This window comes from Pygocentrus nattereri, chromosome 4 (genome assembly GCF_015220715.1).
Source record: "Pygocentrus nattereri isolate fPygNat1 chromosome 4, fPygNat1.pri, whole genome shotgun sequence".
In the NCBI taxonomy this organism is placed as follows: domain Eukaryota; kingdom Metazoa; phylum Chordata; class Actinopteri; order Characiformes; family Serrasalmidae; genus Pygocentrus; species Pygocentrus nattereri.
In genome coordinates this window covers 39303506-39316701 of record NC_051214.1, presented here as the reverse complement: position 1 = coordinate 39316701, position 13196 = coordinate 39303506, and the positions used below count along the sequence as shown (strand labels likewise).

The 13196-nt window shown below is 42.3% G+C and overlaps 2 protein-coding genes across 2 annotated transcripts in view; one reads left to right on the top strand and one right to left on the bottom strand.

The window, feature by feature from the left end:
* The window catches only part of ino80 (INO80 complex ATPase subunit), a 49151-nt gene extending 45199 nt beyond the window's left edge, over nt 1-3952 (top strand). Inside the window, exons 36-37 of the mRNA XM_017692586.2 lie at nt 834-1052; nt 2328-3952. Of these exons, the coding sequence (XP_017548075.1) occupies nt 834-1052; nt 2328-2530 (422 nt within the window). The 3' untranslated portion in view covers nt 2531-3952. The remainder of the gene's footprint in view (nt 1-833; nt 1053-2327) is intronic.
* Nucleotides 3953-4921: 969 nt separating this feature from the next.
* chac1 (ChaC, cation transport regulator homolog 1 (E. coli)) lies at nt 4922-6827 on the bottom strand. Its single transcript, XM_017692485.2, has 3 exons — nt 6118-6827; nt 5965-6000; nt 4922-5845 (listed from the first exon to the last, which is right to left on the bottom strand). Exons 1-3 carry the CDS (start codon nt 6286-6288, stop codon nt 5444-5446), a joined length of 609 nt encoding a protein of 202 aa, XP_017547974.1. The 5' UTR covers nt 6289-6827; the 3' UTR covers nt 4922-5443.
* Between the last annotated feature and the right edge of the window lie 6369 nt (nt 6828-13196).

The following is a 13196-nucleotide window of genomic DNA, read 5'->3' as shown; positions in this document are numbered from 1 at the left end:
ATTAATAATTGATTTAGTCATAGCATAAAAATCTTTTAAGCCCCTGTTCATTTTTCATGAGAGAAGTCATTCCATGTGAAGAAGGCTACAGCACAGCTTGATCAGTTAAACAAGCATGACCAAGATAAATAAATATTTACTTTGCACTGCTGTTAAACCTAAAGTGAGACAGCATGTCAGGACTGATTCGGGCCAAAGACAAACATTACACATTAAAAGAAATCTTGTTAAAAGAAATCAGAGAGATAGAGCGAGAAAGATATAGTTGCTTCTGTGCATCTCAAAACAACAGGATGGTGTGTTTTCAGACATCTCAGTCATTGACAATCATGATAGAATCCATCATCCGTCTATCAAACTATGTTATTGTCAATTGACTCAAGCCTAGTTTTAGCCAAGTGCGTGACAATATAATTATTACATAGGCAGGTGAATCTAGCTTTAGATGTCTTGTCCAAAGACCTTCATTGGTGTAGCATGGTGTCCTTGCCCAGGCAGGCAAACATCCCTGTCTGCCATGTAAAATTACCCACTTTACTGTACCAACCTTCGTTCTCAATTATATTTTTCCATTACTTGTTAGCTGCATTATCCTTCTAGTTGTAGTTCTCAAGTAAGAATCAGACTTCACTAAATATGTTTTGGCTGAGCAACTAAATTTGGGGAAAGAGAACAAAAGTGTAAAAAAGACAGATTTGCTTTGTTTTGCTGGATTTGGCAGGTGCACATTAGTATATTTTGGTCTCTGCAAGGTCATATCCTCCAGGCGGATAGTTGGGGTTAGGTTCGCAACCAGATGTTCCAGCTGAACTCGTCCTCTATTACTCCTGTAGGTGTCTCTTCTCAAGACACATCCAGTCCAGGCAGAGGAAGGTCCGGTAGGAGCCGAGGCCGGCCTAAAGGCTCCGGAGGGGCCGGGAAGTGCTCCAGCAGGAAGGGTCGAGGAAGGAAGTCGACTGCAGGCAGTGCAGCAGCCATTGCAGGGGCAATGGCAGGAGCAGCAGCTGCCTCAGCCGCTGCGTACGCTGCTTATGGCTACAGCGTTTCCAAAGGTGAATTTTGATTACACACACAACTCTAACCAGCAAACCTTTAACTCCATCTTACAGTGATCCAGATTATGGATGTAAGTGCGTTATGTGTTTGCTGAAGAATGACCAATGCTAGTAACATACAACAAGCTACGTTGTGAGCATCAGGGTGCAATAGGCAGTTGATCTGCTAGATAGGTCTAACAGTCACTTCCACAGTCACTTTTCATTCTCTCAGCTCATAAATACGCAATTTGGTTTATGTTATTCAGTTGATTATAGAAGACATTATATCACTTGGTGACGGAGAACAGTGAACCCGGTTACATATAAATTTGCACTATTATGCAAATTCTAGACGCCCCCTGGTTTGCCCTCTTTCTAAACCCCACCCTTCCTGACACTACCCTGCATACTGTCTGTTTTATGAGATGAAGCAGAGCAGCAACAAAGTTCTCACTGTGTCTTTAATAATCAGAAAGATTATGATTGCATTACTCTCAGATTTGAATCTTTATCTTCCACGCTTGCCTCAATCTGTAACGTCAGTGAATTGGAATTACTGCTTGTTTAACCTTAATGCTAAGCTAATGTTAGCGTCCAGTGCTAACAAGAATGTTAAAGCAGAATTAGCATAAATTAACATCTCTACACACAAAGTTTACCTCTGCTCAGATTTGAGTCTTTATCCTGTAATCTTGCATCAGTGAAGTTTCAGTGAGCTGGAATGAACCGGTGCTGTAAAACTGTAGCAAGCTAAGCTATTGTAGTAGACTGCTGCCTGCTACTGAAGCAGCACTACATACCACAGTTTATTAGATGGATGTGAAGTATATTTTAGCTAACAGCTCACTGCACAGTCCAAACATTCCAACAAGCAAACCATGTCGGCACAGGCGGGTTCTGTAGCTGTAAGCAAGTTTTCTTTCGACATGTCCTCTCACTGCTGTATTTTTCAATTTTTTTGATTAAGATTAAGTGACCCTTATTAGTCCCACAACAGGAAAATTTCACCTGCGCATTTAACCCATTCGTGAAGTGAAACCCCACATACGCACTAGTGAGCACACACACACTAGGGGACGACTGCCGTCAGTGATGATGATGAGTGAGGAGTTCCAGCACTTTTGTGACTTAGAAAACTAAGCTTGGTATGCAGCGCACCTCGAATCAGAAGTACTGAGAAAGTCTGTGATTTTAATGGACTATTTTGAACGTGAGGAAAAAAAAAATATTGTAAGAAAAATGTAGAACATGTTCCCTTTAACATGACGTTAAGAGACTCTTCTCCTTCAGGTATTCCTGCTTCTGGTCCATTGCAGCCTGCGTTGGCTCGCTCTTCCGCTACACCTGCCTTCGTCCCTGTGGGCACCTCCTCCCCGCAGGCTAAAGGCAGCACCATGGGCCCCGGCTCTCAGATGCTAGCACATGGCAGCTCCCACATCCATCACAACCCCTCCAAGAGAGGCAAAGGACCCAGTAGCCATGGGGGACGGTAGCAGTATGAGTAGGGTTTGTGGTAGGCTAATGTGTAATTCTAGATTGGCCAGTAATTTCACTCTTGAGGCTAAACGCCCTCATGGTTTCTTATGATGTCTATCCACCGAAAAAACATTTTACCAGCCCTGCTGTCACTGTGAAACCTTTCTTCATTTCCCTGTAATTTAGCAATGAATCTTACCCCCTAAATCAAAGCGGAGCAGTCTGGGAGGTCTGGAAAAAGACTGCACAACAGAATAGTGGGAAAAGTGGCAATGCTGTTTTTCAGCTGAAAAGCAAATCCCTATTTATTTCAAGAAGCTTGTGGTTGAAAACGTTTGGTTTATGAAGGGGCGAAAGACTTTTGATTAACATGAAAGAAAACCTATAGTTGTGACACATTAATTCTTTTGGTGCAAGGCAGTGAAATTGTCCAATACATGCCATTGTGTGCTGAGCAAAGGGCTGCATAACAGTTTCTGGAAAAAAGGAAATTCACTTGCTTTCACATTTGGGTAAAAACACATTCTCTCTTTCTCTCCTGTAAAAGGTGTAGATGTGTTTGGTGACCAAGAACAGAACAGGAATGCAACACATCTTTCCTCTATTGCACTTGTTAATCGGAGAGATGGTTTTGGGGACATAGAGGCAAATATGCAGATGCAAGTTTTTTTTCCTCATTTCCTCTAATAGCTGGAAATGGCTTGCAAGCTTCTAATAACATTGTTGCAATTATAAAACGAAGAATACAAAGCAGGGAACATGGGGTAAAGTGTTAGCCAAGCGCACACCCTTGAACAGTAAAGACGTCTTTAGTTCAACAAAACGCGCAAGACTGCTTTTATAAATGACTATTTTTGTGGAGAAGTCTCATCAGCATTATAGTAGTATGAACAACCATTCACAACGCCAGACAGCCTTCTCTTTCTACACTTACTTGCCGCAAATTGAGTTTTGGCTTTAAATACTAATATATATTTTGACCAGAAAGGTGAAAAAGTTACAGGTATTTTGTAGAGGAGTGAAATGCAGAAGTGGGCTCTGCTTAAAATTGTCACCACTCTGCTTGATCAAGGCTGACTTCATATTCTTTAATGGATGTAAAATGTATTATAGCTTAAGTTAAAAGTTGGTAATTTATGAAGATTTGTGCTAACTGTAAATTGTATCGAAGCCATTTATTTTTAAAAGATAAATGTGTTGCAAATTCATCATTTTTTGTGGCATCAGTGGTTTTGAGGTTTATTTTGTCTTTCAACATGATGATAATATTGTCCAGCGTTTGTAAATACTGCAGTGGATATTGCTCCTTTCAAAGTTATCCATATTTCCCATATTGCTTGTCTATTTTTATAGGTCACAGTGTACATACCAGAGAAAAAGTGGTCATTTTACTAACTTGGAGTAAATCCAAAATAATAAAAAAAAAAAATCCCAAATAATTTTTGATGCATTTGTCTGATTTATTCTTTTCACTTTCTGGTGAAATGTTACCACATTGACTCTTTGTAATCAGTGTGATTCACAAAGGAAGATATTGACTGTAGCAACAAAGTAACTTAAGCTAGTGGCATATTTGGCTATCTGTAGCCAGTTGGTAGACTTTCCAGTTTACGTAGTGTCTACATAGCACTCAGTGGGTTGCTGTATACTGAACCTGGTATGATGCATGTAATAGGAATGCAGTACATAACATAAACATGCTGAAATTAAACTCTACAGTAGCATGACCTCACCCTTTACTGTTCCATACCATGCCTTGTTTGGTCAGGTGAGCTAGCACGTTGATTCAAATCACGTGTCTGATTCTGGATGCTATGTACAATCCGCTTTGAATTCAGTTGTGAAGGAACGGATCATATAGTGGATCATGAAGGTGTCTTTGGCTTTTACAGAGGTCTCCCATTCACCATGTTTCTGGTAAAAATAATTAGTGGCCTGAAAAGTGTGGATATGTGTGATTATGCACACAGCATAAAGATGTATACCACTTTCTAGCTAAGACAGTCCACCTCACTTCACCATCATCTTTCCTGCTTCTTCTGACCGCAGAGCAGACCATAAACACAGGACTTCCAGGGTCAGTCTGTTCCCTGCTCCTTGCATAAACCTGCATGTGTATTTAGATAGTGGTCAGCTTGAGCAATGTCCAAAGACACTCCTGCTTCTGCCAAGTGTTAGTCAGCTGTGTGGAAACAAGGAGGCAAGCCAACATGGGATGGGGTTGACAAACGTGACTGCACTAGCTGCTGATTTTGATCAGCGGTGTGAGTGTCTGCATTAGGCCAAGATGTAAGCAACAGTTCTGGAAACTTGGTAAATAGGTCAATGTCCTGAAGCCACCAGTCTCACACTAATAGTAAAGAAGTACTAACAATGGAAAAAAGAGAACCACAAGAGACAGGCAGAAATGGAGGTGAACCATTTTATTCAAATATGATTTGAACACAAGTAAACAATTTTGAACCTTTTACAACAAAGGTTTTTTTTTCCCCTCTTGGGAATAAATAGAAATTAAAATGGCTTAAGAACAGAGTCAGCTTTTGTGCAAATCAAAGGGACAAAAATAACCATATTTTGAGACAGCTGTGCAGACACAGAACCATTCACCTTTTTGAGGTTAGAACTTATCGAGCATGCACACATCAGACTTTTACATATTTTGCACAACAGTGTTTGACCCATTTTGATTATTTCACTACCACAGTAAAAGCTTATATTGCAAGGACCAAAGAAACATGAGGCTACTGCACATGTCATGCTACTGCACATGCTGCAACAGACTCCAGGGACAGATTAAAATACCTAGTTTCGCTTTATACAGTATAGTAAATTAACCACTTATAATATATGGGATGGAATCACTGAACACAGTCACAACAACCACAGTGGCATCTTGGATCACGTTATGACGTTTGACCGCATCTAGCTGTCTAAGCAAACACAGGCTGCTGAGCCGCTAGCAGTATGGGCCTAATGATAGCTAGACAGGCTGCCTCGATAGAGAACAAGTGAGGATCATCTACATCAGGGCAGCTGTGCCTCATGAAATCTGCCAGGCGGAGCAGGTACTCGATGTTGTGGCCGGTCTTCCCCTTGCACACAGAGATCTGGGCTGCGATTTCCTCTGTGCTGGCTGGCCCAAGGTAGATGGGGTTGTCAGCTGTGGCGATGTAAACCAGGGCCTGGATGGGTGACTGAGCCTCACCGCGTGGGATGAATTCTACAAACTGAGTGAGGTAGCCCCCACATACTGTCTCCCTCACGTTCAGGTACTTGAGGGACTCTTCAAGCTGGGAGCCTGCCACTTCGAAAGCAACACCCCAGGTGCATGCCTATGTGAGAGATCATTATTCTTAGCATCATTGCTCTTCTTAATATTGGAATGAAGTTTCAAATGATTGTACATTCTTATGACATACTTTAAGTATATGATACAATACTGAATACTTACATCCTCCTCCTCAATGAGCGTCACCACTCTTCCAGGCTGTTGACATCAGAGAAACGCAGAGGGTCATTATGACGACAAAGCAATGCAGGAACTTTGGTGATGTGATAATGCATATTTTTTTTTTATTATTACACAATCTACGTTTCAACTCACCGTTTCATTGTTGCCACGGTGGTAGTTATCTCCATGCCAGAAGCGCCTTTTGTAGCCCTGAATGTACCCGACCTTGCTCCTCTTGTACTTGAAGTCGGGCTTCCACACCAGTGAACCGTAGCCGAAAACCCAGAGGCTGCTCTTCCCTGTTATGATGTCTTGAGGCTTCATGTTGAACGGTGTGATGCTGTCTCCGGTGTCTGACACTGGAGTGAATCAAGGCGGCTGGGAGGCGTAGCAGAATTTCGTGTACGAACCGAACCGGTTAAACCAGCTAGCTAGCTAACTGGCTAGTACTAGCTTCCTCCGATCTAAGAGGAGAGGTATCGGCTGGCTCACCGCTATACCGCGAACGGCACTGGAGCCCAACTGCTTGGCAGTTGTGAGGATGGAGGTACGCGGGTGCTTTTGCTTTGCCTGGTGCATGCCGATGCTTTAGTGTGCCCGCATCTTCGCCTTAAAACGCCATTTTCGCCTCTTCGGCTCAAAGCTGGAACAGAAGGAAACGCAAACTCTCTTGGCTGGCTAGCTCACTAGCCGGCCTCTGTACCACTCCCAAAGTAAAAAAAAACAGTACGGGATATCTAACTGGTTAGTAATTACTAAATTATGAACGCCAACCAGATCGGTAAAGACGTTAAACCCGATGAACTATTGATCATCCGTACCGCTTTCCTGGCCGTGTGTTGAAATGAAGGTCGTCCTCTTTATGCTATAAGTATCCATGGGACTACGTCACCGCGTTCGTCTTCTACACCAATAGTCTTTTAGAGGAGGCGGTCTTCTGTGCCTCTTATCCAATCACATTCTTATGATGTCAAAACGCCACCGATTGCATAATCATTCGAGCGCCTTATTGGCTAAGAAGAACACATCGAGCGCTGCCTTTTTCTTCAACTCATTGGTTGAGCGACTGCCAATCAATATCCCCCCGACGCTTATTCGTCGAGTGAGCTGCCGTTTAAAACTTCGCATCTCATTATGGCGCCTGTGGCTGATGCAACTTGAAATGAGCGTTTCGTTCACCTCCACCGCCCAAAATACTCTGAGAACATGTTGCATCAGTCCGAGAAGTCCATGCTGGAGAAATCAGGATTCATAGAAGGCTACAACATGAGACCGAGTCGTTAGAATGAGGCACATGCATGTGTTTGTCAAACAGAAAGCGCTTTTGACTTTGGCCTAGTATTTCAAGTGTCACACCTCAGGGAGGGTGTAAGCCGATTTAATCAAGCCAAGCTAAAACTTGCTTGAGTTAAGAAGTCAAGGCTGTCTGGTCAGGAGAACAGCACTGAGAGTTTGTCTTCTCCTGCCTTCAATCTTCTTCTTCTTCTTTCGGCTGCTCCCTTTAGAGGTTGCCACAACGGATCATCTGCCTCCATCTTGCACTATCTACTGCCTCCTCTACTTTTACACCAACCATCTCCATGTCCACTTTCACTACATCCATAAACCTTCTCTGAGGTCTACCTCTTCTACCCAGCAGCTCCATCTCCAACATTCTTTGACCAATATATCCACTATTCCTCCTCAACACATGTCCAAACCATCTCAACCTGGCCTCTCTGGCTTTATTTCCAAACTGCTCTACCTTCACTGTCCCTCTGATCTGCTCATTTCTAATCTTGTCCATCCTTCTCATTCCCAACGAAAATCTCAGCATCTTCATCTCCGCCACCTCCAGCTCAGCCTCCTGTCTTTTAGACAGAGCCACAGTCTCCAAACCATACATCATAGCAGGACGCACTACTGTCTTGTAAACCTTCCCTTTCACTCTTGCTGCTATCCTTTTGTCACACATCAGCCCTGACACCTGTCTCCACCCACTCCATCCTGCCTGCACCCTCTTCTTCACCTCTTTTCTACACTGTCCATTGCTCTGGTTGGTTGACCCAAGATATTTGAAGTCATCTACCTTTACGACCTCTACTCCTTGCATCTTCACCTTTCCACCTGCCTCTCTCTCATTCACACACGTTTTCCATCTTGTCTCTACTGACCTTCATTCCTCTCCTCTCCAGTGCAAACCTCCACCTCTCCAGATTCTCTGCCACCTGCTGTCTACTCTCACCACAGATTACAATGTCATCTGCAAACATCATGGTCCATGGAGCCTCCTGCCTGACCTCATCTGTCAACCTTTCTATCACCATTGCAAACAAGAAGGGGCTCAAAGCTGATCCCTGATGTAACCCTACCTTCACCTTGAAACCATTTGTCACTCCAACTGCACACCTCACCACTGTCTCACTATCCTCATACATGTCCTGCACCACCCTAACATACTTTTCAGCTACACCTGATGTCCTCATACAGTACCACAGTTCCTCTCTTGGCACTCTATCATATGCCTTCTCTAGATCCACAAAGACACAATGTAGCTCCTTCTGACCTTATCTGTACTTCTCTACCAACACTCTCAACTCAAAAATTGCATCTGTGGTACTTTTTCTGGGCATGAAACCAAACTGCTGCTCACTGATCTGAACCTCTTGCCTTAGCCTTGCTTCAACAACTCTTTCCCATACCTTCATGGTGTGGCTCATCAACTTCTCCTGCCTCCAATGACGTTCACATTTATTTGATTTTAGCTAAAAGCACCTGGTGACCACCAAAATCTGGGCCCCAGGCACAGTAATGCGACCAGGCGGCCCCTTGAAAGAAAATAAAGGAAAGCAAAATGTAATATGTTTATAATAATATGTATTTTTATGAGGTTGGTTTGGTATACATTTAAGGGTTAAAAAAAGGAACATGTGCTTTGGATCAATCCTGCTGCACTTTAATAAGAATTAGACTTGGTATCTGTTCAAAGCAATGAAAAAAGAAAATTGGAAAGAGGAAAAATATCTAAATAATTTTCACTCAAACTGCTCAACAAATGGGTTATTGGCTGGAACATTATTAGCGACCGGTGCTGTTTCCATTGCATCTGAAAAGGAAGAGTTGGCAGTCTCCCCCTCAGTAACTCTGACTGCCTCTGGAACTAACGATGTGCGGTTTACGAGTTGGTGCCTACACACTTCACACTGCCAGGACGGAGATGCAGATGCATACGCATGCAGATCTGTACACGGCTGGAGCCGGGTGGAGTTTGTACAGTTCGAAATTCAGCAGAAAAAAAAACATTTGGACCAGAAACAGAAATATGAGCTTTTAAAAGATAAATTTGCCGATGGCCATGTTCAGAGCCGAGCACACATCATCCACGAAGGCAAAGAATTCATATAGAACAGCAAAAGCGTTCGCCACTTCTCACTTTCACCATCTTGGATTCTGATCTGTGTTCTGGCTGCACCTTTCTGTTGGTTGATGTGCCTTCATCAGAATCCATTCCAGTAAAAGTTGAAACTTTTTTTTTTACAACATTTTACAACATTGCATTTACTGTTTGGCACTTTAGGCTCACCGGTTTTCTGAAAGAAATGGGTCCAAAATTGTTTGACCATGTATTGCTTTCTCGCTCTCAGCCTTTTCTGTTTCTGAAATCCTGAGTTTGGTTTTATTTTACCCAGGTCAGATTAGACATACACTTCAGCATAAAACATTAGGATTAAGCTAGGTGACCCTTATTAGTCCTACAACGGGAAAATTTCACCTCCGCATTTAACCCATCCGTGAAGTGAAACACCACATACACACTAGTGAGCACACACACACTGGGGGGCAGTGAGCACGGAGTGGTCAACATTAGAAATCAAAATCAACTTATTTCCAAGGATTTTGGAGGGTCCCCGTCCAGGGAGGGCCCTGGCTAGTCATAACCCAGGATTCAGCGCCCGTACTGGGAAATGATTGTGAAGATTTAGTATCACTGTGTAATCTGACAGTCTCACTCCAAGCTCTAATGCTTGATTCATTGTGAATCATGACTACACTAGGTTTAGAAACCTTCTCATTGAGCTCTACAGTGGAAAAGACAGGATTTTTCTCAAGTAATTGCAGAGCTCTGTTGTGTTGACACACTGAAAAGAAAAAAACAAACTTGAAAATGCCTTTCAGTCAAACTTGCATCAGTTTTAGTCATAGTTGACAGTAATAAAGCCTTTCAGTATCAGCATCACTCCTGGCTTGTTTCTGGTGACACTAGACAAATCTGTCTGGTGCTGTTAAAGCACAACCTAATAGGCTGCATACTTTCGCCAAAGGATATAAACATCATTATGAATAATTTTTATTGGCCTACATATAATCAGCACAATTTTGTGATCTACTATCAGTCGCTCTGTGTTAGTTTCAGTAAATAGGCCTGTACATGTATAGAATGCACCATCTCTAACACACTTACCAATAGTCTGATAAAAGTGCCTTTTCTCTCACAATCAAATACTCAACTGGCTATTCAGTTTTCTTGTAACTTCACAAAGAACAGATTGTAGTCCATCTGTTTATCTGCATAATTTGCCTTGGTCAGGACTCCCACAGGACCACCACTGAGAAGGTGAATCATTCTCAGCACTACAGTGACAGTAATGTGGTGGTGGCGTGTTAGTGAGTGGGTGATGCACAGAATGGATCAGACGTAGCAGTGTCACTGCTGTACTGACAGTAGTCCACCAACCGAAAATATCCAACCAAGACTTTTCCAGTGGGCAGCATCCTGTGACCACTGATGAAGGACTAGAGGATGACCAACACAAACTGTGTAGCAACAAATGAGCTGTCAATCTCTGATTTAACATCTACTAAGTGGATCAACAAGGTAGGTTAAAACCTTGTGTACACCTGGTCACTTCATGCATCTTGGGTATCAGGGTCGTTTCTGGAAAAGGCCAAGTCACATAGCAATGCAAGTATAAATGCAAACAAGAGGCACCTAAAAAATATACAAATCAGTTTGCTGAAAAACTACGGGAAGAGGTCTAAGACACATTCAACAACCAGAACCCTCCCACTGCCACCGAAACTCTTCCCCATGCAATATGTCACTGAGCATGTGATCCATTTCTACGAAGACAATGATTATGGAGGACACGTGTGTTTGGGAACTGGATGAGATAAAATGTTCGACAGCAACACGGACAGACTGTACAAAACAAACTGCAGACAAAGAGGCTGAACAGATAAACAATTGGTACATGATTGTTGCGTAAGGAGTGTAATATCCCACACAGCATTCAGGTTTCAGTCTGACTAACCAGAGAGGCATTTGACTATGACATGTAAATGCACATGGCTGAAATCACATCAGTATACAATCCAGATACTCATCACAAAAGTGACCAGATATAATGGACAGTAAGTGGCCATTGTGGAGTGTTTAAAAACTCCAGTAACACTACTGTGTCTGATTTTCTTGTATTAGCACAATTCACTTGCGTCACTGTAGTGCTGAGAATGATCCACCACCCGAATAGTACCTACTCTGTGGTGGTAGTGTGGGGGTCTGGCCATTGAAGAACAGTGTAAAAGGGGGCTATCTAGTTTTGCAGAGAACCACAGAACTACAAAGTGCACCTATATAGTAAGTGGAGCTGATAAAATGGGCAAAGAATGAAGACAAAATTTAGGTGCACCTACGTACACGGTGCTGTTTAAAAAAGATAAATAGAAAAATAGCAAAGATCGGTCTTAGTTACACATTCAAGCTAAATTTGGAAAAAGCATCATCATCCATGATGCCGTGCTTTCTTTTACTATTCCGCCTTCAAACTCTGGGATGGAGTGCAGAAGTGAGTGGTAAAACATCAATGCTTAGGTACATAATGTTAACACAGTAATAGCCAAGGCTTGCTTACTGTAAGATAATTAGAAGTCACATATCAGACATTGCATCATTTAACTTGAGTGGAAGGAAGGTCTCCAGGGGGGAAATCTAAAACCTACAGCTGTACCAGCTACATATTTACAGATGACGCCTCAAAGGAGTGAATTCGAGGTAAGCATTTTTTCTGTTCAACATCATTGTGATGCTCACTTACTGTCATGCCACATGTTGCTAAAAGGTGGGTCCAGGAAGTCAAGGATGGGTCTGTTGTCCAAACTGATGCATTTCTTCATGTGTGTATTCAGGGTCAAACTTATGGTTGAGGGTCATTTGCGTCCTCTTATTCGTAATCAGACATTGTAATGATATTCTGAGTATACGCGTTTAGATCCTCTAGCTACATTACTTTGTTGTGACTTCCCTTATAGCTGCGGTCATCTGGCACGGAATGATAACAAATTATGCTAGAGAATATGTAGAGAAGCCTTTCTGGTTATCCGATGTGGTTTAGCTACACAGTTGTTCTGTTTTTGTAATTCATAGTGAGTCATACTGTGTTATAAACCACATTTACTTGTCTGTACAACCTGAATTAAGATCCAGATGCGGTTTGCGTGGGTTAGGAGAATTTTTGTACATTGTATTTGGGAAAGCGGTTTGGCAGCGTACTGACTCTAAACTAAAGAAGCTAAATATGTTGACTGCGTTTGGATTAAGTTGAAAAACCATGTGCATTTTCACCAAACTATTCCTTCGTACATAGTATGGTTTTTAAGTGTATGTTTTGTTTGTTTGTTTATTTGTTTTCATTTGAACTCTCCCCCTGATTTGTCCCTCTTCAGGCTGACAAACAAAGTCCACCCACCAACATTTCCTTATGTTTTAGCTCAGGGTCCTCTTTAGTTAAAATAGGATTATCTATAAATAGAGGTATTAGCTGGCATCATAAGATACAGGCACTTGTAAGCTCCTTAAAAGCCTGCATGATGCATAGGCTTTCTCTGCCTACTGCCTGGCTGGGTGGTGGCGCTCCAGTGGCCGAACCTTTCAAGGAACACCCTGTTTACTCTCTGTAGCAGTAACCTTTATTCGCTGGCATGCAAAGCTGACCTTGTGTCTTGTGTACAGCATGGTAAACACAGCACGGAAAAAGAGCCCTTGGGAATTTTGTTTACTTCATGTTCAAGACTTTTTTATTTGTACAGTGTATGTAAATATTTTTTTAATCTATGTGTTTTTTTAACGGCAGCAATATTGACCCAGTCAACCTATTGACGTCATTGTTTCAGCTCAGACTCTAAAAGAAGTTCAAATAAGACCTGAGCATTCCACAGCATATTTTTTTCTGATTTAGTCATAAGTCAGCTCAACC